The sequence below is a fragment of the Notechis scutatus genome, chromosome 3 (genome assembly GCF_049901735.1).
Source record: "Notechis scutatus isolate UNSWTSFEM ecotype Mainland chromosome 3, rNotScu1.2, whole genome shotgun sequence".
Lineage (NCBI taxonomy): Eukaryota > Metazoa > Chordata > Lepidosauria > Squamata > Elapidae > Notechis > Notechis scutatus.
The window spans coordinates 102,177,450-102,204,595 of NC_142011.1; the positions used below are offsets into that span (position 1 = coordinate 102,177,450).

Here is a 27,146-nt window from a genome sequence, read left to right on the forward strand (position 1 = left end):
GGATCATATTACCATATGTGGTGGACCTGTGCGGACGCTAGAAAATACTGGACTAAAATCCACATGTGGTTGGAAAAAATGACAAAAAAACATATAGATTTGAAACCAGAGATATTTTTATTGGGAATTTTACCTGATACATATAGCAAAGATTTGAAATATCTGATTGTAAATATATTAACAGCGGCTAGGATTGTATTTGCTAAAAACTGGAAAAATTAGAAAATACCATCGCAGGAGGAAATCATTAAGAAAATATTGGAATGAGCTGAAATGAGTAGATTGACATTTGAAATTAGAGAACAAGAGGATAAACAATTTTATAAAATTTGGGATCTTTTCTATCAATGGTTAGACAATAAAATACAATAATGAAATATGTAGAATCTTAGAAAATAATAAATATATAAAGATGTATTTTTTTGCTTTTTTATTATATCTATAAAAATTTTGTAGGATAGATGTGGGAGGATTATATGAATTGTTACAAAATAATACTAAGTAAATTATAGTTATCTCGTAAAATATGAATGAGTAAAATTATTGTCAAATGATTGATTAATAATGATACTAGGGTATTCAATTTCTGATTGATAATATGAGCTATTATGCAATGTAACTGTAATTGAAGACTATGAAATGGATGCACAAAAAAATTTGTAAACCAACCGGCACACTGCTTGTATACTTATGGAAGAAAGGTTGATGTTTTTATGTTTTGTTTGTTTATGTTTGTCTTTAAAAATCAATAAAAAATTTACAAAAAAAAAAGATATAAACAAATACCCAACACTAGTGCATCACCTCAAGTCACAGCAACACTATACCTGTCAAACAGGACTCAACCATCACCTAGATAAACTAAAGACATCTCCTATCTCTACCTAAGAATCCCACACCAGCAACACAATGAGGACAGAAAAAGAATATGCTCCTACTACTTTTGTAGTAAGTATCACACTACTATACTTCAAAACTAGTCCGCTGCTGATGTTATCTAGTTGGGGCAGCAGACGTCTACAATCCAAAGTTGGAGGATTGCAATTATGTGACACGTCCAACCCAAGTGACATGTATTCATTACCATCACAACCTGATCTTAATTGGTTTATCAGGAGGTGATAATTTTGTTCCTTTAGTGCAGGATTCTTGCAATAAACCTTAAAAAGATAGAAGATATGGTACACATACTGGATTGTGCTATATAATATTTCTTATTGTTCTTATGGTTCCTGGAAAGTAATCTCCAAACAAGATCATAGTATTGAGAATACTGGCAACTATCAGTATTAAGACATCTTTTCCAGCTACGCTACATCGGAGCCTGTCCCTCCCTTATACGAGTGTGAAAGATAACAAACTTTGCTGCATAATTCTTTATTCTGCAAGGAGACTGCAATCATGCAAGTGAATACAGGAGGGACTGTGAATACTTTATTGTAATACACAGAAAGGAATTTGTTGAAATAAGCAGATATTTTATAAAATTAGTACCCTTATTAGGGTAATTGTTGCCTCAGAAAGAATTCGCTTTCATTCCAAAAAAGATGGTTTATTGAAATACAGCTACACTGTTGGTGTTACTCATGAACAGAAGATAGATTCTAGAACTGGTCTGTGACATCTTTGATATCCGACTTTGTTACAAGAGGAAGACTTGAATATCTTGCTAATTCTCAAGCTTTAGTGGGGATTTTCAATTCCCAGCTGCCCCTTTTAATACCAGACTCATTTACATTAGAAGAATCCAGAGAATCTTTATCCGCTTCCCCTTCATCTCAACAGCCTCTTTCTCTTCTTCCTTCCTTGTTTGCTGTCTGCCTCTGCAGGACTGTCCGGAGGATCTGGCATTACGAAACCGTCCGTCAATTTATAGTAGACAATTGTAGAGTCTGTTTCAACTATTGCCAGGGTGATAGAAAGTGGGGAATCAGGTTTCGCCTGCATTATGCCTGTGCTCTTCATGATCTGTCTTAATCTGCAAAAAATGGAAGTAAGGAACAAAAGTCATCGCTGATGCCCATCTCATTTAAATCTCACCTGAAAACAATCTGGCTTGTGCCCTGAATTAATGATGCCCACCCTTTGTTTTTAAAAGCTTTGTGATTTCTCCCCCCCCAAGGACTGCATCAATTGTAATGAAGACCTGCCAGAAAGCAAAGTTGACAATACTTATGCACCCCAAATTCTAGAGACATTAAGGAGTTCCACACTAACCAACCGAAATCTACAACAAATCGTATTGTGCCAAAATGGCATAATACGAATGCTGCCACTATATACTGCCATCCTGACACCTGATGCAAGGGTATAGGTTGTGCAGTTTGCCTGATGACCTTGTCAGATACTGTATGTCATCATTTGGCTCCCTCCTGTGAAAACCTGTGCCAATGCTTCTTGATACAGTTGCATTGTCAATGGCCATTGACTAATGACAGCTCTGAAGGTAAGAAATCAGGGTGGATCAGACCATGAAATGGTTGCTCTAAATGCCAATAGCAGGTAATGAATAACATGGAAGGTGCATCTTTATGATACTTGTTTGGTTTTCTGGAAAGAACTGGTTGTCTGTTTTCAGCCAAAAAAAGCTGGAGAACAGAGTTTCTTTATTTGAGATAACGGTGCTCTTCATATATTATTTTGCTTCAGTCTATTAAGCCAATAAGAGGTAACCAATAGATCATCAGCACACTCCATTCCAGAACCATTAGAAGCCTAAGTGACACTACCATGAAGTAGCAAAATTTGGTAGGCCCAATGAAAACTTGGGAAAGGTCTAACCCATCCTCTCCCCAGCAACCCCAAACCCCACAATTGAGCACAAAGAACTCTTTCCTGCTGCCATTAATAGTGGGTGTTCAACCTGATTTTAGATCCCTAACATCATCTCTTTGTGTTTTGAACTAACACGAGCACGTATGGTCTGAATCAAATCAGAAGCCCTGTGTATAGGAAATGAAATATTTCCTCTTCCTGCCCCTGTTTTTCATCATCTAAATCTTTTATGTTCATAGTAATTAAAAGTCATGAAAAAGCCCACATGATGGAAATTTCCTCAGGAAAGAAATTAATTTGCAGTCCTAAAGGTGCTTTTTCAAAAGGCAACTGGACTTTCTGGTTTTTCTTTGAAGATGTTTTGCTTCTCGTCCAAGAAGCTTCCAAGAAGCTTGGACTAAAAATCTCCATAGACATTTAATTAATTGGGAGGGTTTTTTTTTTTTTTTGTACACAGTGATTTTAACCCAGAATGACAAAAAACTTTCTTCAAACATTATAAGAAATGAAAAAACAAGTTCTGGTCTTAGTATAAAGGTGCTATTTTAACCCATACATTCACACATAACAGTGTTGTATTAACCTCTTTCACTTCATATCGATTCTTTGTTCCTCTTAGTCGTTCCAGTAAACTTGTACATTGCAGATCTCAAAAGCTGAGGTGGGTATTTAGAAAGGGATGAACAGGCAGCAATGACAAACCACTTACATGCTATCCAGAGAAGTTGCATGGATGTGACCATGAGGTCACAAAGTCAATTTACCCTGGGACATTCCCATCAAATTCTGCAAAGTTTTTAGTTTAGGGGGGGAAAACCTGTAAACCTCTGCATTTTGGCTGAACTGTGATGCCCAACGGTCCTTCACTATTGGCCATACCCCCTGGTGTCCAGTGTCAGTGTCAGAAATCAAATCTATCATTCAATCTCCAAAATGGAAAGAATCAGCTCATTCCCTTACAGATCATCTTTGACTCATAACCATCCATTTAGTAACCAAGTTACAAAGGCACTGAAAAAGTGACTTATGACTGTTTTTCACACTTGCAACCACTGCAGCGTTCCTGGGATCAAAATGGTCATAGGTCACATGATCAAAATTCAGCCGCTTGTCAGCTGGCCCGTATTTATGATGGTTGCAGTGTCCCAGGCTCATGTACTCCCCTTTTGAGACCTTCTGACAAGCAAAGTCAACGAGGAAGCCTGATTCGCTTTACAACTATGTAACTAACAACTGCAGGGATTGATTTAACAACTGTGGCAAGAGAGGTCATAAAATGGGGCAAAACTCCCTAATGAATGTCTCCCTTAGCAACAGAAATTTTGAGCTCGATTGTGATGTATTTTCCATCCTTTCCCATTTTCACCAAGACTTATTCACAAAAGCCAGCTGCAGTCATATAGTCATGAGTGTTCCCTTCTGAATTCTTAACTTCACTGCCCCATTCTATGCCCCATGTGATGACCCAAGGTGGGATACAAAATAAACACAGTGACAAAAACAGGTGAAGCCCCTTTTATTCCTTCACTTTGCTTCAAAGCTCCAAATATCCTTGGGAGACAAAAAAACTCCCCCACAAGCAGTTACAAAAAGGAGGAAAAACGCCTATAAATTATAAAGAGAAAAAAACAACACAAACCACACTGAAGCAATTAAGGGAACCAGGCAAGATAAAGGCTTGAAGATGTCCACAGATATCAGAACACACACTGGGAAGGATGCCAAACTCAGAGAAGAACCACAGACTAGAGATAATTCCATGCTTTGTTTCCAGCGCTGGCCCATACGCATGTCTGTCCTTTTAACCAGTTCTCACAGCTCTCAGCCCATGAAAATGATCAAGGCCCTTTCCTCCCCCGTAGACCACGCCATTCACGTCTCTCCCTTATCCTCTCCTCCCTGCGTGCCCTAGGATGGAGAGGGGATGGGCCTGGGTCTTCCTCTGACTGCCCAGCCGGCCTCTGCCCTTCTCCAGCCTCCTCCACAACCTCTGGAGCCACACTTCCACTCCCTGACGGCTATTCCTCCCCTCCCTCCTCTCCCTCGGAGTCAATCTCCAACAGGGGCATGACATCCCACCGCAGTTATTTAAATGCAGGCATATTCTGTTTTTAAACTGGGACCAAATTAAAAAATATATATCCAAAAACCAAAACAGGCAGTCAGTATCAAAGATGTCATTGTTATTTCACCTGAAACAGGAATATGCGAGGTGACTGTCTACATACTACTCTCTGCTGGTTATGATTTATGTGAATATCCTATAAGGGAAGTTATCTCTAGCACTAAGGAAGTCAGCATTTCTGACGCCCTTGGGCATCACTGCTGGGGCGGAATTCATTCTACAAAGGTTATTTGTGAAAGGAACAAAGAAAGGAATCAGACTGTGAAGCTCTTTATCTGTAAATACACTGAAAGCATTGTGTGGCGCATCTGCCATGAATGGGGATTTTGACAAGCTCTGTGGTGAACCAGCAGAACAATGCAGATGGGGAAGCAGATTTTCTACTTGAAAAGCTTTGTAGGGCCAAAAATGAACGTCCCAGTGGGAAAAAGGGAAATGGGATACATATTTCCACGTTACCTGCATCTTCAATTATTTCATGAATTTATTATTAAATGAACATCATTAGTAGATTTATGAGAAAATGTTAACATTATTGACGTTAAGAGGCGTTCCTATCAAACTATATATATATATATATATATATATATATATATATATACACACACACACACACACACACACACACACACACACACACACACATACATATATTAGAATAATGTTATGTTGAATTATGTTCTAAAACCCAGAAATTTGATTGCTTTTAGGGATCGTTGGTTGTATTAAATATGGGAATTACCTCAGTACCCATGCTTCACTACGAAACTATGTGATCGGGCTTAGTTTTTGGGAAGGAAAATAAGGGGGGGGAAATTGTGCCTCTGCCAACCAGCATCCATCGGTATTCATTTGACTAGCGTCCTGTCAGTGAGAGTTGAGGGCTGTTTGGAAACTGAAACAGTATTTGCTATGTGAGCAAGGAGACAGCAAGGAGCCTGGGCGTGGCTTAGTTCAACTGTTCTGTACTAAAGCTGGTTGCTGTTGTGAAACTAAAACTGAAACTGAAGCTCCTCTACTCTGCTTGTTTTTGCATTTGGAAAAGATTTCTTTTCAGCGGGGGAGGGGGAGTAGAACTAGTAGAGTGTGTTAATAATAATATACAAAATACTAATGCTCTGATGGTCATTTCAAAAAATCCTTTCCTAGTGAGCACCTAGAAGCCAAGAGGAACATACGTGTCAAATTTCAAGTTCGTAGGCTTTACAGTTCTGAAGATTTTGTGATGATGTGTGAGTGGTATTTCGCTTTTATATATATAGATTACTAAGAGAATAATTTCGTAAAATGGGAAAAGCACTATTATTCTACATATTAAGAACTGGATGTATACTCTCCCCATTTCTGAAAAGGCATTTTTTAAAAAATAATAATAAATGATTGTTTCTCTTTGGCACAGGTTTCATGATATTTTACAACAATGTTTATTTCTTTTTAATCTGAAATATGGTTGCAAATATGTTTTAATTAGTTGGGGATATTTTTGTATTTTAAAAAACTTCTCACACTAATTTGAAGATCAGTTCCAATTGCTTTGGATCGGGGTGGGATGCTACCGGTTCGGCCCGGTTCTATAGAACCGGTAGCTCTGAAGAGCAGCAGACACTGGAACAGTTCAGTGTCTGCTGCTCTGTTTGGACCATCCACCTGCCCAGGCTCTTGGCTGTCCTTTATTTCCTGCTTTTTCAATCTCAACTGCTTTGCACGGCACAGCTGAGGTTGAAAAAGCAGGAAAGAAGAGAAGTTTGAAATGCTGCACACCTGTGCGCAGCACTTGTCAGCTGTCCGGGCAGCACAGCTGAGGTTTTTGGAAATGGTCTATACACACGTGCAAAAGGCACTCTCACTAGGGGTGGGATTCTATCTACTGGCAAATCACGTCACTGGCTGGCCCCGCCCTGCCCACTCACTCCTTACCTGGCATGCACGCCATCCAACTTGCCTGCTAAATTGCTATTTTTCCTTTTTGTTTTTTTACCCCGACCATCAGCTGTTCTGCTGTGCCGGGAGATTTAGATTTGCTAGAAAGCAGAAAATCGTTGGATTTCTTGCTTTCTAGCTAATCTTTAGATCCTTGGCTCTGCTTTTAAGCAGAGCCTAACCTTCCTTAGGACTGAAGGTTCTATTATTCAGTGCAGATTCAGGTAGCTGACTGCAGATAGATCTCTACGTGAATCTGTGATTTTGTGAGCAACTCAATCTGCCTGCCAGCTTTGCCTGATTTTGGGTAAATGTTGCTCTTTTTAAATAAAAAATTCAATATTTACATACATAGTGTGTTGTGAGTTAATTTTGTGAGTTTGCTTGCAAGCAAATTTTATGTGACAGACTCAGATAGCCGATGGCAGAAAGATACCGTGTTTCTCACATAATAAGGCCGGGCCTTATTTTTTTGAGCCTAAAAACGGCTAGGCCGTCTTTTTGGGGTAACTTAATTTCCCCCTTTCATCCTCATCTAGAGCGCCCTGCGGCAGCCTCGCCACCAGCCGCTCCTAACGGGCGACCATGGCGGGCGCAGAGAGCTCCTACTCCCACCAAACACCTTTGCTGTAGACCCAAGACCTTTGGCACCTGCCGCTGTTTCTTTCCCTTCTGCCCATTCCGCTGCCGTTTGGAGTGCCGTTGGAGCTGCTGCCGCCGTTTGGAGCTGCCTCTGCCGTTTGGAGCCGCTGCCGCCGTTTGGAGTGCCGTTGGAGCTGCTGCCGCCGTTTGGAGCTGCCTCTGCCGTTTGGAGCCGCCGCCGTCGTTTGAAAATGCCGCTTCGCGTTTGGAGCACTGCCGCTGTTTGGAGCACCACCGCCACTCCAAACATGACAGCGGCACTCAAACGGCGGCAGCGGCTCCAAATGGCAGAGGCAGCTCCAAACACGGAAGCGGAGCCACCGCCGCCGTTTGGGGTGCCGCCGTCACGTTTGGAACTGCCACTTCCGTGTTTGGAGCTGCTGCCGTGTTTGGAGTGGCGGTGGTGCTCCAAACAGCGGCAGTGCTCCAAACGCGAAGCGGCAACTTCAAACGGCGGCGGCGGCTCCAAACGGCAGAGGCAGCTCCAAACAGTGGTGGCAGCTCCAACGGCACTCCAAATGGCAAGTCCCCCCACCCTTCCCCCTATTTTGCATGTTTTAAACTAGGCCTAAATTTGGGGGAAGGGGCTTAATTTGATTTTATGCCTAGAAAACATGCTGGGTCTTCCTATTGGTGGAGGCCGTATTGTTGGAGAAACACGGTAGATCTCTGAATGAATCTGTGATTCCGTGAGCAACTCAAACTGCCTGCCTGCTTTGCCTGATTTTGGGTAAAAGTTGCTCTTTTTTTATAAAAAATTCAATATTTACATAAATATTTATAATATTTACATACAAGCCATGCGCAGCCAGTCACATGACCAAGCCACACCCACAAATTAGGCCACACCCACAGAACCGGTTGTTAAGAAATTTGAATCCCACCTCTGCTTTGGATGTAGAAATTTTACTAACAGGAAGGGAGAGGGCAGGAATGGAAAAGCCTATTAAAAGGCAACATTTATTACTTAATTTTGAAAATAAAGCCAACTAGAACCTTTGTACTCATCCTCTCACATATCACCTCCCAATTACTGGAAGGATCAAGTACCACATTAAAGATTACAAATCTCTGTTTTGCAGAGATAACTTTTCCATCTGCACATGTTGTAAAGGTGCCCTGTATGCTGGGTACTCAATGAGTATATTCAGAAAACCTGATAGATTTGTTGCTTTTTCCTTCTTGTCTCCCACCCATAGAAAGAAAGGATAGTACTGGTATGAGTGAACTTCCCTTCTTTGTTAACTGTATTTGGTGAGCGGAGAGGAGAGGAAGGAAGGAAGAAGCCAATGTATTGAGAAACGCTGCTTAAAAGCTAGAAGTAGCTAACAAATGAGGAAGGAAAATATTTGGCAAGACAGAAGGCCAGACTTTTCTGGAAACTGCACCCCACCACAACCAGCAGAGACCAGTTTGGGAAAGGCTGCTCTAAGGTTTTATGAAGCAATACAAAGTAAAATTGTAATATATAAACAATTTTGAGCATGGCTAAACTATACATTGCTCTGAAACCTGTTAAGGCAGTGTGGTAGTGAAGATGCTGTGTTTAAACCAAGGAGATACAGACTAAATTTCCTTTCAGCTATGGGGTTACCTGGTGATAATGTTCTTACTCCAGAATGAAGTAAGAAAAACGTACTGAGACACGTTGATACCACTGTGAGTTCTCAGAGAGCCCCCATTTAGATCGAGTGTGATGTAACTGCAAAAATAAATAATGCAACACCAGCCCTCTGCAGACACTCACCTCTCATGGCTGAAAGATACCTGGGCAGGAGTTGGCACCACTACCTGCAAAGGATCGGTTTCTTTCTCACGTCCATGGAGACACACCAGCTGGAACTCTGCTAGCCCGGTGAAGGATACCTCATGCCAGTTCCTAACTGAAAAGTGTAGCAGAAAATAACAAAAACCAGAATGAATTATGAAACAGTGATGATAACTTTTCCATTGAAGGATCTCAATGTCCTAGCCAGCATTTATACAATTAGGTACCAAGGACTTACACGCCTCAAGATATGGATTAATTACATCTGCCTCACTCTCCTCCCTCAACTGCATTTGTTCTCTTTCTTTTAAATTTCACAACAACTTTTGGAAATAGGTCATCCGATTTAGTAAGCTAAATCAATCCAAATACAGAAATTTGGCCGGATTTTTTGCTGACTATATCCACAGTATAGGAACCTGTGGCCCTCCAAGTATTGGTAACTGACCTCTCCTGGCACCCTTCCCAATTTGCTATGTGGGCTACAGATACTAGAAATTGTAGTTTAGTGACACCTGGAAGCCACAGAATCCCTTCATCGTATGTTGACGTCAGAGAATTAGCAGGGGGTGCTCTCTGCCCCTGAAAGTGCTAATCATATGTGATTACGTGCCTAGTCAAGTAATCCGAACTGTTGTGTGTGCTATAGTATGATTGCAGGAGTGGTAATCCCAACACATCAAGAGGACATCAGTCGGTGGCCATAGAGCATATTGCGTTCCATCCATCTGGTGCATATTGAATAGATGGGCACTATGTATGTATGCTGGACATCATATTGTTCAGGGTGTTAACATATAATGGTGATAGACAATTGTTCAGAGTCAGAGCCTAACAGACTCCTTTGAGAGCAATACAAGCAGGGTAAGGTAAAAGAATGCCTTCAGATTTTACTCTTCTAGCTCAGTTTCAAGGCCATTGAAACCGACATTTCCATAGTCGTGTGGTCAGCAAGACATCACAAAGCACAGTTATTATTCCACTCAAGTGGTATCTATTTATCTACTCGCCTTTGCATGCTTTTGAACTGATAGGTTGGCAGGAGCTGATCCAAGGACAGGCGCTCACCGTGTCACATGGTGCTCAGGTCTCGAACCTTAAAGAGACTTAACCGCTGAGCCACCACGCTGCCCCGTATAAACAGGGAAGCAAACACTAATGCTTTTTCCTCCAACTCACAAGCAAAGGCACTAAAGCTAGTGGACACTCCAACTCCTCCAATTTCCAGTATCTCCACTACTTTTAACACAGGGAAGCAACCTTCTCAGGAATGTAGCTTGGGTGTATGTGCATATAGGTTCACTTGTATATGCAGTGTTAATATTTGCCCAGGGAATCTAAAGTTAGGAGGACTTGGAGTCATTTAAGATAACTAACATCCCAGTCTTCAATAGGACATAGCTTTAAGCCAGGGGTGTCCAACCTTGGCAACTTTAAGACTTGTGGACTACAACTCCCAGAATTCCTCAGCCAGCTTTGCTGGCTGAGGAATTCTGGGAGTTGAAGTCCACAAGTCTTAAAGTTGCCAAGGTTGGACACCCCTGCTTTAAGCAGTAGCTGTAGAAATCTAGGGATTTCATGAATCACATGAAAACTATTCTTGACATTTGTTTGTAAATACTATGCATACCACAGCACTTACACACACACACACACCAATTTTACAGGTTGCCCTTTAAGATATCTCCACTAACTTACCTTCTAGAAGGTCCAAGTAAACTAAGAAAGCGGCATACACCCCTCTGCTATCAGCCGCTTCCAATGACATCATTTTTGTGAACTGAAACAGACAAGGGAAAGCAATAGATGTAAAAGCTATTAACAGAGTTCTTGGAAATTATACTCCAGGCAACGAAACCCAAACAGAGTTGTATCTACAATCCCTGAAAGTATTTTCCCATCAACTGCAGAGGGTTTTCTTTTGGCAGAACTCCAAGAAAAAAACACAACCCAAGTTCTTTCAAAAAATGGGGGAGGGGGGGGGGAAAGGCCAGTGAAAATACTTAACGCTAGATGAAGCCTGTTAAAAAGACTTGCAGATTGTGCTTTAAACGCCAAAAAAACTATCCTCCAAAAACTGTAGCCGCAGGGAATAATTTATTGTAGCAGCACCGATGGTTCATAAAACAGATCTAGTTCTGTCTTAAGCTTCTGGGCTGGAACCGATTTATTTCTGTGTTTTGCTTAGTACCTGGCACAAGAAGAGATTATAGATGATTGTGCCAGAATCCAGACATGGAAGGATTGGGCCCAAGGTGGGTGGGTGTCTCTTGTTAACTGGGGATGTGGGCCATTACTGGAACCTAAGCAACATCTGGAGCTCAAAGTCTGAAGCAGAAAACTAGGCAAAAGTATAGTCAGCATATTATTGTTAGAAGGAGGGAGTATTTATGCATGCAGGTAGTTCTCAATTTAGGACTGCAATTGAGCCCAATATTTATGTTGCTAAGTGCAAAAGGTGTTAACCGAGTTTGGCCCATTTTACAACTTCTCTTGCCACAGTTGTTAAGTGAATCACTGCACTTGTTAAATTAGTAACACAGTTGTTAAGTGAATCTGGTTTCCCCGTTCACTTTGCTTTAGAAGGTCGCAGAAAAGGGGGGGGGGTGTCACATGACCCCGGATACTGCAAACATCTGTTCCGATCCAAACCCTTTTCCAATAAAACAAACATGAACCAAAGGGAACAGAAACCTTTTAATGATTCTTACGAATCCCCGGTTAAAAGGCTGCTGCAAACTAATTAACTTTGATAAGCACAAGCCTCGCCAAAACTGTGCACCGCTGCCAAGAATAACAGATAAGAAATATTTTACAACAGTAAAATAGTAAACAGTAAAAAACTTGTACAACAGTACAAGAGTCTTCAAATACCAACTAAGATACTGCAATGTCCACGAGGCTGAGTTTCAAAACATCTTTGCTTCTTGCAAAGAAACATTTGCTTCACAGCTGGCTTTTATCTTCTTGAAGGAGAGGCCGTTACTTTGCAGCCTTACTCCCGAGTCGCTCGTGCTGCTGCAGCTGCTCTTTCCTGCGAGCAGCCCTGCGCGCACACGCACTTGGCACAGGCTCCTTGGGAACCTCCTCATTGCTGCTGCCAGCCTCCACAATCTCTGAAGGCAGCAGTCCACTCCCTAATGGTCCTGGCCCCTCATCTGAGTCCTCGCTCTCCTCACCCGTCCGCACCTGCGGCTGGCTAACCACAACACCATCATAAACGTGAGTCAGTTGTCAAGCAGCCGAATGTAAATCACGTGACCATGGGGATGCTGTTGTAACTGTGAAACATGGTCGTAAGTCCCTTTTTTCAGTGCCGTTGTAACTTTGAATGGTCACTAGATAAACTGTTGTAAGTTGAGGACTACCTATATTTGCTGCCTTGAGCAACAAAGGCAGAATAAAAATCTTAATAAATGTTAAATGTCAAAGTAGTTAAACTAGTAATACCATCATACTTTTCTTGTTGCTCGTGCCAATAGGGGATAGAGAAATGAGCATTTTATTACTGCTGTTGATGTTCATGATGACGACATCCAGAGATTTCCCACCAGCTGCCCATCAGAGAGGCCAAGATTGTCAAATCTTATTTTCTTTTGACATGCGTGCATAATTTAAAATAAATTGCCAGATTCAGATCCAGCCTATCCTGATTGTACATGAATATCTAACAGCCTTGCTAAGATGCTATGGCAAATTTCACTCCCATCTGGCAGTTTAAAGCTTCAGCCAATTTTTAAAAGATAACATTCTTCTTTATCTTCAAATGTTAAAGTCTAAAAGCAATTGTATTATAAAGCTTTTATTTTATAAGCTTGAACAGACTAATGCATTCCTACCCCTCAGATTATTTGTGTTATAAAAACAGCAAAATAAGTGCCCTTTCAACAAAGACCTAAGAAGGGGTTATTATGGTAATACAGCAGATCATGGGAGTTCTACATTCTGTGAAAAATCTGCTTGTTAATCTAAATTTATAAACAGAAGTATTGTCAAGGGCTCTGAATTTACATGTACCTAACCTCAAAAAAAATCTGTTAATCTGAATTCATAAAAAGAACCATTGTCAAGGGTTCTGAACTTACATATGCATAACCGTACAAACTTGCTAGAAATAAATGTTTTTTTCAATTTATAGTTTTATTGAAGAATTTTTAACAGTAAAAACCACAAAAGAAAATAGAGAAAAACAGTACAAAAAAGAAAATAAATTATAAGGAAGCAGCTTCTGATCTTCTTAACAGCTATAAATGCATTTATATTTTGCCCCCTCTCTCTAAAATTACATGATAATTTCCTTCTTTCCATAAGCTACCCTTCTAATCTTCAGACCATCCCATTTTTCTTTTTTTCAGAAAAAAATCCATAAAGGATTTGTAATCACTAGTAAATGTAGTTGTTGATCGCTCTCAAATCAAACAAGTTAATTTTGCCATCTCTGCTAATTATGTCATTTTCACCAACCACTCTCCATTCTGGATATTTCAGAGTCTTTTCAATTTTGCATATATTGCATCAGTATCATATACTATATAAATATAATCTTCTCTGGCTCTTTTTTTAATTTACTGTCCATTAAACCCAGCATGAAAAGTTCAAGTCTCAATTGAATGTTGATCTTTAAAATTCTTTGTATCAATATATATCTTTGAACCCAGAAATTTCTGCCTTTTTTTAACCAGTAGAGCAGGCATGACAAAATGACTTTTCATGTTGGAAATATCTTTATACGTTCTAGATTCTAGATTATTTTTCTGGAATCAGAAAGAAAGTCAGGGTTAGATCCAAAACGAGTACATGTTTATTCCATCCTTCCCCTGAACAAGAATTGGAACTACTAATGGTCAAGGCAAATTGGTAGTAGATAAGTCACTGGATTCCCAGGAGGGCTGGATTTAGACCTCTTGTGAGCGCAAAGGGACTCCAAACTAATGATGCATTTGATCCCTCCTATGGGCTCAGCCTGGTCATCTTCTACAAGTACATTGTTTTATAAAAGTTCTCTTTTAAAAGATGATGATGATGTTACCTATTCAATTGTGTCCAATTTTTGGTGATCCTACGGACCAGCTCTCTCCACATTTTCTGATCTTGTATGTCTTGTTTCAATTTGGGCTCCATTTTGATAGGATTTAGCCAATGTATATTTGTGTGGAATTGTTTCCATTCTGAAGATAACTGCCTTTTCCAGTGAGATTTGTTAATTTCCTATTACAGTTATCTGTGTTTTTTGTGAAGTGCACATTGATTTTATCAATTTGATAAAATTATCATCAAAGTCCATATCCTCCAAAATTTTAAACAAGAAAGTCCTGTTCAAATTGTCAAAAATAATTGGGTTTTTTTTGTAATTTATGAACTCATCCAAACTAGACTTGAAGCTCTCAAATAACTCTGGCAGCTTACAATGAAAAAAAAATCCCATTATATAAAAGATTATAACTGACCAGAAACAAAATACCAGAAGAAAACCAAAATAAACCAGACCAAAGCAACACAAAGTGTAGGGAAGGGATGTGTCCATAGTCACTATGTCACCAAAATCTGGGAAAACAATCTGGACTTCATTAATTTCCTGAAGATCATAATGATGGGAGTTATCCAACGGGGATGGGACCATTCTGAGAAGAAAGAGATTGCAACAAAGAGAAGTTATCCCTAAAGATGCCCTTGGGAAGTAATGAAAACCCTTTGACCTGGATTGAATGGGCTACTCGAAAAAGAGGGCTTTCTAGAAGAGATCCATATCATGTCATTATAGTGAGGGGATGAGAATACTTTCACGGTTTTTGTCCTAAGTCCTCTGCTTGAGATCAGCATTTCTTCTTCTTCATTCTTACATGCACCTGAAATGCAAGCCTTCTGTTAACCAATTCCATTGATTTCTTCTTATGGAACAACCAATTTTCACAACAAAAAATCATTCTATTTGTTCAGACTGGCAACTGGTAAATAGTTCCTTTAAAAAAATGCTTCCGAATCCTTTTCTCCCCTTTTAATATCTCCTTCCTTAATTCTTATACATCATCTTCATGATAATAAATTACAGATAGGTTTATTGGCACATGGCCATGATACAGCACATCAGTTCCTTTTCCACTCCTCCAGGCTTGGTCACATTTAACACATGGTCAAGTACCAATTTTGGGGACCTGTTTTCCACTTTACTTTAGATATGTGCTATCACTTCAGGAGGTATAACATGGCTGGACAAAGATTACAGTCTTTAAAATATAATATTTGTCCTCAGGAATAATGTGTGGTGTGGTCAACTTCTTCCAGTTCCAAAATCCATCTCTGCACATTTATTCATTTATAGTTCCTTTTTGCTGGAGACTGAGAAACATTTCAAGTTTGCATTGATCAAGTGTCCAACGTAAAACAGGCTATTTTTTCATTTAGTTTATGTTTTAAACTTTCGTGCAGGATTCTACATACACACCATTCCTCATCCTAAGACAGTATATTATTGGTTACACCTTTTACTTTTACTTCTTCAAGGTGGCTTAAGAAATTATTACTCATGAAAGACAAAAACAGCTCACCTTGTTCAACACTATATATTTCTACATTTTATTTTAGCATCCTTGGAGTTGTCGAGTTGCAACTCTGGGCTTTGAACGAATGGGGCATTTCCTAGGAATTTAACGAGATCCCTACTTTGCTACAGATACCAGTAGATGAGCAAGCCAGGTATCAGAAGGGAGATTTTCTGTTCCCCCGGTTCTTTTTCACTAACCGTAGGATGAGTAGCCAGCCAATCCTCTCGAAGACCCCATTTCCCGGACTTTGGGGCTTCCTCCTCCTGCCCAAAAGACCCGGAGCATCCAGCGACCGAACCTCCCTCCTCATTTGCCCCGTCTCCGCAGGCGCTCTCCGACTTTTCCATTCCAAATTCGCGTGTTATTCAGCTTCGTTCCGGTGGTTGGTGTCTCAACAAAATAGTTCCTCCGCCAAACTTTTAAACGACCTTCAGGGTTCCGCTTTTCAGCAAGTAAACCTGTCGTTCCTAAGAATATTTGCTTTCTTATTTTCTCATTTTTTAATTGAAGATTCAGATTTTTTTTTTTTAAAAAACCCTTCTTTAGCAGCACTTGATTTGTAAGACACTCATATTTTTGAGACGAGAACGAGATAAATATATGTACCTCAAACTCATTACTATTAGAAATCTAGCACTAAATTCTCTTACAATCCATTAAATTACTGTGCTGGTTATATATTAAACAGCATGATGTGGCTTCTCAAGCAACTAAATTTAATTGTCCTTATTGGTAGATGTCAATATTTCTGTCTATTTACTTGAGACTACTAGTAATGTAAAAAGATAATGAAAAAACCCATAAACCTACTGGTGAAAATATTGATATTATTTCAAGATTGATAGGGGGATAGCTGTGTTAATACCTTTAAGGTATTTCAAATGAATAGTTGAATTGCTTGGAAGGATTTTGTGGAAAGGAAAATGTCAGTTATCGTATAATAAATAAATAATGGTTATCATATGATGAGAAAGATTTTAACTTTTATGACTTTCAGTTTTATCATTGTGCAAAATATTTTAAAAAAACTCTTGGAGTTACAAAACTTTTGCTATTATTATCCTTATAACATTTCTATCATTGAATCTAAATTGTATTTTTCTTCAATAGAAATTGGAAGATTATATCTGTCTGGAAACAATTTGGGATCTTCTCTGAGTTCAACTGGAGGAAAAAAGTAATAAAGAACATCTGTTCATTCTTTCATTACTTCTTTTATAAGAATGGAAACTGAGTGTTCAGTTATTTTGATTTTGTGTTACAAGTATGAAATTCTAGAAGTGTAGTCTTATTAATTGCTTCCTAAAATTATTCCTATCAATGGAAAGGCTGAAAAGACTGCGTTGTGCTTTCAGAGAATATTAATTGAAAATATAATTTGAGAAAGATAGCATCTTATATTCTACTTGGTGTAAAATGGGTCCTTCATATATTTAAATGCACTGCTACTTGCAGGAACTATTATATTTGAGATGTTTAGTGATCTGAATTTCAGTGTCTTAACAATTTGGCTGGACCTTGTTAAGCTATGATAAGATTAATTTTAGCTTAATATGTAATGCGGATACAAGAATTATGTATAAGCCATGATTTTATAATTTAACACATAGAAATCAAGCCATTTGTGCCTTAGTCAATATATTATGATTAAGTGAACCGTGACTTAAGATCTTTTTTAGGGATAAAGGGTAAAGTATAAATTCTTTAAAAAAGGTTTTGCAAGGTACATAAGATGATATTGTAGCATTGTATTAGAAATAGAAAATTAAAATGGTTTAAGAGTTGATAAGAGATTAAAATGTTGAAATGTTTAGTAATGATTGATTTTAAATTTAATAATATTAAAGGGAAGGTTTAGAAGATTGAGTTTTAATTAAAGAGTTTAATAAGATTATGATATTGATGTTATTATAAAATTTTTATTATAGCATTTGTTTTTGGAAAAGACAATGGGAATGTTATAAGATTCAACATTTAGATTTACTGTTTAACTATGTATTTAATTATTTTGGATTTACTATTTAGATAGAATGTACCAAGCAGAATCGGATTGGGTACTGGGTGTTATTTTAAATGTTAATTTGATTAATTTAGAGGGGAGACAGAAAGGCATCATACTCTGTTTAGTGATTTCAGGAGAAATTCTCTTTTTTTTATTTTATTATAACGGACAATAAAGAATGGACAAAAGATACAAATGTAATGATTCAAATTAAGATGGATTAATTAAGATAGAATTAAGAAGAGTGAAATGTGTGGAGAAGTTAATATAGAAGATTTAGAATGGTAGATAAAATAAGTAATGATATGTAAGATGAGCATGAATATAATTGAAGTTCATGAAGAGAGAGATATCTGGGGCCAAGTTACTTTCCTAAAATATTTTTTTTTTGTTTTTCTTTTATGTTATATGTGTTGTGTGTTTATGTTTTTGGGAGAATTAGTGGAACCTTGCAGAAGTATAGAATGGGAATGATGGTGGTCAAGTCAGAAAGAAATAGATGAAACAATAATAATGAAACTGAATAAGAGTAAAGAGAGGTAAAGAGAAACTGGATAAGAGGTTTTTGTATGCTTTATGGAAATGGTTTAAAATAGAATTAAGGTTTTATCTGACTTGTTAAATTTATAATGGAAAAAGGTTTAAGTATGTAATGGTTAATGATGATTTGTTTTTGAAAAAATTAATAAAACTTGTTTTAAAAAAAAAGATTTTTTTATGAGCTCTGTTCATTTTCTATACCATGTGTACTGTATTTTAAATTATATTTACTTGAGAACTCAGGCTTAATGGCAGTGCTAAAATTTGCTGCAGTGGGACCCAATATCAATTAACAACAATAGCAATAGCACTTGGACTTCTATACTGCTTCATTGTGCTTTACAGCTCTTTCTAAGCGGTTTACAGAGTCAGCATATTGCCCCCAACAATCTGAGTCCTCATTTTACCAACCTTGGAAAGATGGAAGGCTGAGTCAACCTTGAGCCAGTCAGGATTGAACTCTTGGAGTGAGCAGTGTAGCCTGCAGAACTGCATTCTAACCACTGTGCCACCACAGCTGCGCTTCAAACTAGTTATTTGAGGATAAAAGGGGTGCAATATAATAAAATCTATACTACCTATGCTGCTGTAACATTGGTAACTGTCCACAATACATCAATGTTCTGGAACTTGTTCTTATTAGTTTTAACTGGTGAGAAATATAAGAGATCATATTGTCAATGTAATCTTTTTGTATGTAATTTTTTTTGAACTTTATATAAATTAGAAAAAATCCTCATATTAAACATCTACTGAGAATACTGATTTAAAATTGTCTGGATATGTCTTTAGTTCCCACCCTATTCTTCGCCTGGCAGACAGTATCGATTTTTAAGATTGTTCCAGTTGTCATACTATGCCATATGAATGATTTTCTTCTTTGATTTATTTATTTATTCTAAAAATAAATAAATAACCTTTTAATTTGCTGTTCTTGGTTCATTTGCTTGAATTATGCAAAGGTAGATGTTGTCCAGTTGCTGTTAACATCACTGACTTGGGTGGTAACCCATTTCTGCTTCAGTCAAATGTCAATGTGCCCTTGGATCCAATTAAATTTTATAGGCTGTCTAAATGCACATCCTGGAGCTGTATCCTGGAGATTTTGTAAGTGATCAATTCTACTGGATGCACGGGATTGCTTTGTTGTTGTTGATAGTTGTGAAGTCATGTCTGTCCCATTGCGACCCCATGGACAACGTTCCTCCAGGCCTTCCTGTCCTCTACCCTCTTCTGCGGTCCATTTAAACTCACGCCTACTGCTTCAGTGACTCCATCCAGCCACCTCATTCTCTGTTGTCTCCTTTTATTTGGGATTGCTAGGAGATAGTTAAGTGAGTTTCTAAATTCTGAGAAGACTTCATCAAGTGGAATAGCATTATTCCTAGGTGAGCATTGTCATTCCTGTGTTGCATACTACTGAGTAATGAGAAGATTGGGAACCGCAGTTGTCTAGGATTCAATTTCCTGTGAACCGGGTCACAGATGTTTTCCAGGCTGAGAAGAAGACGAGGGACTACTTGCAGAAGTGCACAAAAACTCTGGATTATCCTTCTGTTTCCCTTTCCCACTTCAGATGAAAGCGTATCAAATGTAAATCCTTGGCAAAGAAAGGGTAATTGTGAATATTTCATTCTCTCTTTGTACATTTGTATTAAATACAAACAACATTGCATTAGAAATATATCAGTGGGATTAGAAATATATCAGTGGGACTGTGTCCCCTCCCATATTTTTTAATTAAAAAAAGCATTATATTTCAAGACGACCACTGTACCATCTGACCTTTATGGAATGAAATATATACATAAATGAATACATAAAAACTTCAGGACTTCCAAAAGCTTTTTTTTTTAAAAAAAAATTATTTATTTATTTATTTATTTATTTATTTATTTTTGTCAATTGCTTACAAGATAATAGGTATAAGTAAAAACATAGTTATGAATACATGGATACATATAAGAAAAATAAAAAATAAATAAAAGAAACAATGGGACAGGGGCGGTAGGCACATTGGTGTGCTTATGCACGCCCCCTACAGACCTCTTAGGAAAGGGGTGAGGTCAATAGTAGACAGTCTAAGGTTAAAGTTTTTGGGGTTTGGGGAAAAAACCAGAGTCAGGTAGAGTATTCCAGACATTGACCACTCTGTTGCTGAAGTCGTATTTCCTGCAATCAAGTTTGGTGTGATTAACCTTGAGTTTATATCTATTGTTTGCTCCAGTGTTGTTATGGTTGAAGCTGAAGTATTCATTGACAGGTAGGACATTGCAATGTATGATTTTATATACTATACTTAGATCGGACCGAAGGCGGCATAGTTCTAGCTTTTCCAGGTCTAGAATTTCGAGTCTGGTGGCATAAGGTATTCTGCAATGAGTAGAGGAGTGGAGAACTCTTCTTGTGAAATATTTCTGGACTTTCTCAACTGTGCTAATATCAGATACGTAATGTGGGTTCCAGACTGATGAGCTGTATTCGAGTATTGGTCTAGCAAATATTTTGTATGCTCTAGTTAGTAGTGTGATATTACCAGAGAAAAAGCTACGTAAGATTAGGTTAATAATGCCTTTTTGGCTATGTAGTTACAGTGAGATCTAGCACTTAGATCATTAGAGATGAGTACCCCAAGGTCCTTGACAGAGTTTGGATCATCAACAAGGTCTTGACTATTCAGCCTGTATTTTATTTTCTGATTTTTTTTTTGCCAATATGTAGGACAGAGCATTTATTTGTTGAGATTTGAAGTTGCCATTTGTTTGACCATTCTGATCCATAGTCAAAGGTCTTTTTGAAGGGTAGGAGTATTGTCTGTGGTGTTGAATAGCTTTACATCATCAGCGAAGAGAACGGAGTTGCTCTTGATATGATCACAGAGATCTTTTGATATGATGCACCAATCTGCTAGCCAGATGCCTGGGATGGTCCATTTCTTCCTTGTTATTGGTCGGTTCCGATTAGCATTATTCCCGGGACCTTGGGGCGATTGCAGAGAGAAAGGAAAGGAAGAACGAGAAAGCACGCATTGTTTGTTTTGATTTGCGTCAAGAGTTAGCGAGGAGCTCAGGATTGGCTGCAGGTTTGCCGCCGCCACCAATCCGCCGTTGCCAAAAGCAGAACTCCCCCCCCGCCCCCTCCTCTAGCAAATAATGAAAAGAAAGGGGCGGGGGGGAAGCGTGTCTTAGTTGGGGCGGCTCTCCCGCCCGCTCGCCTCTCTTTCCCGTGCAGCCGGACCTGCAGGTACGCCGGGAGCTCTTTGCGGAGCTTTGCTTCTCCTGTCGCCGTGGCCGCCGGTCCGCAAGAAGCGGCTTCTCTCTCGCCCTGTCCGAAGGTGCGATTCCCCGCGAAAAATGGCTGCGATCCCGGCTTGCGCCGCCGCTTCCTTGCGCCGCCGGCTCCTGGTCTTGCTTTTGCTTCATTGCCCTTTCGCGCTCTGGCTGAAGGGGAACGGCTGTGTCGCCGACACACCGGAGGAAGCGGCGGCGGCGATGCCCAGCTCGCCCCCTCTGCCGGAATCCGCCTTGCAGAAGCCCACCGTCTTCATGGCCATCCTCGCCAGGAACGCTGCCCGCTCCTTGCCCCATTTCCTCGGCTGTCTGGAGAGGCTACGGTACCCGAAGCGCCGGATCGCCATCTGGTAAGGTTGCCCAAAAAAGCGCCGCCGGAGAAGAATCGGATGGGGATTCGGTGGAGATCACGGGCGAGCGGGGGGGAGGTTTGAAAACATAGCGGGGGGATCCTTCCCCCAAGTTCTTTCCAGATACTTGGTCAAAAGGTGCAAGGGAGACTGACCGGTAGCCAGGAACTGATGCTGCGGGTGTGATGGTTGCTAACTGATGCGGGTGGGTGGGAAGAGACTTCGTCTACTGCTTGAAAGTAGAAGTAGCCTATCTCTTGCTCAGAATCTTCAAATTAAGTTTTTAAGGGCACAGAGTTACAATGAGATAATAATGATCCCGAACAGTATGGTGGCAGGAAGGATAAGGTAACATCCATGGTTTAAATGAAAAAAAATGTCAAAATAATAGGTTAAGTGTAAATGAAGGGAGGAGATAAGGCAGATGTATGAAAGCTTTTATAATCTTTTAGATTCCTGCTTTTTATATAGTGGCTGTTCCCCTACAATGTTGTATGTATGTATATTTCTCTCTCTCTCTCTCTCTTTCTCTCTAATTTTAGAGAACATGATAGGGGGGTCAGCCAATAGCGTATGTATGTATGTGTATATGTATGTATGTATGTATGTATGTGTATATGTATATAATGTATATGTATATAATGTATATGTATAATGTATATGTATGGTATTCAGCTTTGTTCGGGTATTTTCCCACGTCATTATAGTTGTGCTTTTAAAATTGTAGCCGTTTCGGCAGAATCTCATCTGCCATCATCAGGCTTCTGTATTGGGTTCATATGTGAGACGAACCCAATACAGAAGCCCGATGATGGCAGATGAGATTCTGCCGAAACGGCTACATACATACATACATACATACATACATTATATTGGGAGAGGACTGTGATGTCAGTTTATAGCTGATTTAAGGAGACCAGATGGGAATGTCTTGTATGACTGGAGAGAAGAAATGATCTCTTCAACCTGCGCCCCCCTCCCCTTTCCCAAACATGACATTAAGTTATGACTGCCTGCATTTGAAATCCCCCAGGAGAGGTATTTGTAAAGGCTGGAGGAGCGTCTGGGGGAGTTGTTGAAAGGCAGTTTGGCAGCCTTTGGATAAAAATTGCTGCTGAATCCAGCTACTCAGGAATGATAATACAGGGAATTATTCCCTTAGGGGGAATACCTGGCTGGATCTGCTCTTGTTTTAGGCTTTCCCAGTTACTGCTTTATGAAGAGATTTCAATTTAATGGTGTACATGCACATATACTACAAAAAGAAACGTAGGAGCCTTTAAGTCTTCTACTTTGTCAGCTCCAAATACTGTATAGGTTTATATAATAATATGAAGAATACCTTCTTGGTGATGCAGGATCAGAAATCCCTGGGGGAAGAGCTCACGAGAAGTCCTAAACTGGAACATTAGGAAAATGTATATTGAAGTTGTCTATTCTGCCCTCAGCTGAGAGGATGTAGTAACACAAACCAACCCTCTTTTCTCATTTGTTTCATAATCTAACCACTCATTAGATTATTGGGTTAGCGGAATAACCTCCCCTTGACTTCAGGCGTCCCAAGTCCAAATGTTTGAATGGAGTAGAATTCTTTCTAACAGAGAGAAGGAAGTCAGAAACTGTTTAATTGCTCCTCTCCTTTCTGAGAGGCAAACTGATTTTATTTATTCTACTCTTCCTTTGTTTCCTTGTTGTGAACCAGAGCTATAATTCTTAATCCTGTGATGGTTGAATGGAACCAACATGTGCCACTGCAGACCACTGTAGAGTTCAGTGGTGCACCATCATTTGTATATGCTAGGGCAGGAGTCTCCAATCTTGGCCACTTTAAGACTTGTAGACTTCAACTCCCAGAATTCTTCAGCCAGCTTTGAAGTCCACAAGTCTTAAAGTGGCCAAGGTTGGAGACCCCACATGATTTAAGTCAAAGTGGACATCTCTTTTAGCGTGATGACTGCAGGTTTTAATGACTTGAGATATGGAGATAATTCCTGAGATTAAGGAGTTTTCACTTTAGCAAGACTATACCTCAAAAAGGGAAAAAACTGGAAAGCAATAAAAGAGGCTCAATTTTATTTGTACTCAGTCGTTATTAAAAATGTTTTACAGTCTTGGAAAAGGGTTCTGGGAGTCTGTAAAATAGCCGGTATCTGGAGTTTTAATAGTCCCATTTAGTATTTCATTCTTTGTACTGTGTGCTTTTGCCTTCTAAATCAAGAGTCACGTTGCATATGCTCGGTTATGCTTCAGTCTTTATTTTTTGCTTTACATATTCAGAAAAGCTCTCAGAAGGCTTTTATAGATGAAAATGATAATCCTATTTCATCATGCTACATGACATTGAGAAGGCAGTTGTAGCTAAGTGAGAGAGCAAAGCTTAGATACAAAGGAAGTTTGTTAAATTCCAGGTAGTTTGGATTAGGATTAGCAAAAACTAATGTGAGAAAGAAACCCTGGAGAACTCCTAACCTCTGAGCTAGGTGCAGCACTGTTTTAACTCATTATAACACACTTCCCCATGTTTTTGTGATGGACTGCTTTGCTATCTTTTTTAGATAACTGCAAATCATTTCTAAGCAAAGAGTTCAGTTAAGTATAATTTAATATGTACTGGCTCAGGAAATATAACTACAGGTGATGGCAACATAGGTACAGCCTAGAATAGTTTAGCCTTCAGCAAACCACTAACCAGACAAGATTCAGTAGTTGTTGGCCCTTGTAATAAACCTATTCCTTAAAAATTAAACTTTCCCAGCCTGGCCTCCATTTAAATATGTGGATTTTGAATTCTCAGAATTGTCAACATGGCCATTATTGGATAAGGAATTCTGAGTGGAAGTCCACACATAGCATGAGAAACTGAGATGGGGTGGCTGAACCGTATTTATGATACCAAAGTTGGCTATTGGCTGGGGTAGAGCATATGGCTTGTGGCTCCTTGGCAGAAGTCTCTAATCAGGATTTAAATTATTTTTTATATGTCCAGGATTTTATATATCGTGTAACAGATAATGTGCAGCCTTTTTTTTCTTCCTAGCATTGCCCCACAAAGGGAAATTTGGTCGATCTGAAAAAAGCAGAAGGGTCTGCTTTTTTCAGATCAACCAAAGGTTGAACCATTTGGTGGTGACAAGAATTGACTGACAGGCCTGAATGTCATGGGAATGTCAGATAGAGTAAGTGGTCCAAAATCATCCAGGCAGCTTTCATGGCTAAGGCAGGGCTAGAACTCAGTCTCCTAGTTTCTAGCCTGGCCTATAACCATTGCATAAAAACTGGCTCTTTGGAAACATAACTTGAAGTTGAATTCAAGTAAGGGAAATGAATATCTACCCCAGTAGCCTTTTGTTAGAAAGGACATTGAATACATATTTTCTCAATTTAATATAATTGATATGGGACCACAATAATGGTTGCAGGTTGATAGAATCCAAACTGAAAAGCAAAAATGTTTATGGTTTTTCTGCTTTTAAAAAACATTTGTGTCCCTGTTTTAAGATGGAAAGATGCTTATTAACTTCAACAAATGATTTTGTATTGAAGATTTGGGAAGAAAGAACAAGGGTTTTTTTAAGTCACTTTCCAAATATAATTACATTCTTTTGCTAAAAGTATGAGCAACACTTTAGGAATCTGAAAACTCTTCTCTAAGGACTTGTGAGTATGTCAGAAAATCACCAATGGCATACTATAATTATCCACTGACATCAGCTTTCTTGCCATTAAGTCGCTTGTAACAATATTCTCTACTCTTTAGATAAACTTTGAACTAATGGAATTTAAAAGATTGTACTGACAGATATCCAGGTTGTAATTCAGGAAGTTACCAAGAGGGAAAGTTAAATTCCTTTCAAACATCAGATATTGCCTTATGCACAGCTATGGTTCTAATAGTACACATGAAAGCATAATTCAATTGAGTTACCTTGTTTTGTTTCAGGGTTTTGTATCAATTAGCCAATTGTTGGAAATAGTGGTGTGTGTACAGATTTTTAAAGGTGTAGATGACAAGACTGAGATACTTGTGTATATTCCAATGGCAAACAAATCAAAAGGAATGATTTAAAAGACCATAGATAAAAGCATTTCTTCCTGAGAGGAAAGATTTAAATAATTTAGAATTTACCTTCACAAATAAAAGCGACATCCTGTGCTGTTTTCTGCATGCCTCCTTTATTTTCTAAATTAAAACTATAAGTAATTCCACTGTATAGGTAGTCCTTGCCTTATGACCCTTCTTTGAGTGACTGTTTGAAGTTGCAAGAACACTGAAAAAAGTGATTTATGGCCAGTCCTCATTCTTATAACTGTTGCAGCATCCCTACAGTCATGTGATCAAAATGTGGACACTTGGTGCCCAGCCTGTATTTATGATGGTTGCAGCATCCTGCGGGCATGTGATTACCATTTGTGACTTTCTCAGTTGGCTTCCAACAAGCAAAATCAACGGCAGAAGCTAGATTCACTTAACATCCTCATGATTCACTTAACAACTGTAGTGTGTCAGGACTCCAACAAATCCACTCCCATTCAAATCATAAGTCTCTAGAAACATCTCAGAGGAAAGAAAATTGATTTATTAGAAGTGCCATGTTGGTGTTAGCTGGATGAGCGGATATTAAAATACACCATTCATTTCCCCCTTGACCCTGGCCTTCCCCCGGATGTGTATTTTCCAATGGAACTCATCCATCCCCAAGAGTCATCAATCATGCTTTCCAGTAATATCCTTGCGCTCCGACAACTTTGAGCTGCCAGGGTGATTATCTAGGCACTTAAGGAATGCACTGTTTTCCCCTACTCCTTTTTTTCTGGCAGCTAAAAAGACAATAAAGTACAATAGAGGAATTTATAAGAATGTCATGAAGAAACCGGAGGAGAGACATTGCCCCCCTTTCACTATAGCTCTGTAACTTGTGTGCCCTACTGAACAATTTAAAAAAAAATCTTCTAAAACAATAGCGGCAACTCAGAATAGATTTGAAATTGAAGCACTATTTTGAATTTCCATCCTTCAGAATAATGTTTGTGACATAATTAAAACAAGAACAAAATGTAACTATTTACATGAAATATACTATTTAATAGAACTCAAAGGTAAATAAAAGCTAATTATATTGCATTTCCATCACTAAATCTATGTCACTCTTTGGTGACTTTTTTTTGTCTATAGTTACATATGGTTTGCCAGT

At 39.0% G+C, this 27,146-nt stretch overlaps 2 protein-coding genes across 4 annotated transcripts in view; one reads left to right on the forward strand and one right to left on the reverse strand.

Moving 5' to 3' along the window:
- The window catches only part of COLGALT2 (collagen beta(1-O)galactosyltransferase 2), a 197,415-nt gene that overhangs the window by 125,093 nt on the left and 45,176 nt on the right, over window positions 1-27,146 (forward strand). Inside the window, exon 1 of one of the 3 annotated variants that reach the window (XM_026669266.2) lies at window positions 21,343-21,954. The exons of 1 other annotated variant lie outside the window; for it this stretch is intronic. In XM_026669266.2, coding sequence (XP_026525051.2) covers window positions 21,668-21,954 — 287 coding nt within the window. In that variant the 5' untranslated portion in view covers window positions 21,343-21,667. Of the gene's footprint in view, window positions 1-21,342; window positions 21,955-22,217; window positions 22,303-27,146 lie in introns of those variants that run through there. One more of the 3 variants, XM_087960853.1, reaches the window with a different exon arrangement.
- TSEN15 (tRNA splicing endonuclease subunit 15) lies at window positions 1,422-16,162 on the reverse strand. Its single transcript, XM_026669267.2, has 4 exons — window positions 15,970-16,162; window positions 10,929-11,010; window positions 9,210-9,345; window positions 1,422-1,978 (listed from the first exon to the last, which is right to left on the reverse strand). Exons 1-4 carry the CDS (start codon window positions 16,117-16,119, stop codon window positions 1,774-1,776), a joined length of 573 nt encoding a protein of 190 aa, XP_026525052.2. The 5' UTR covers window positions 16,120-16,162; the 3' UTR covers window positions 1,422-1,773.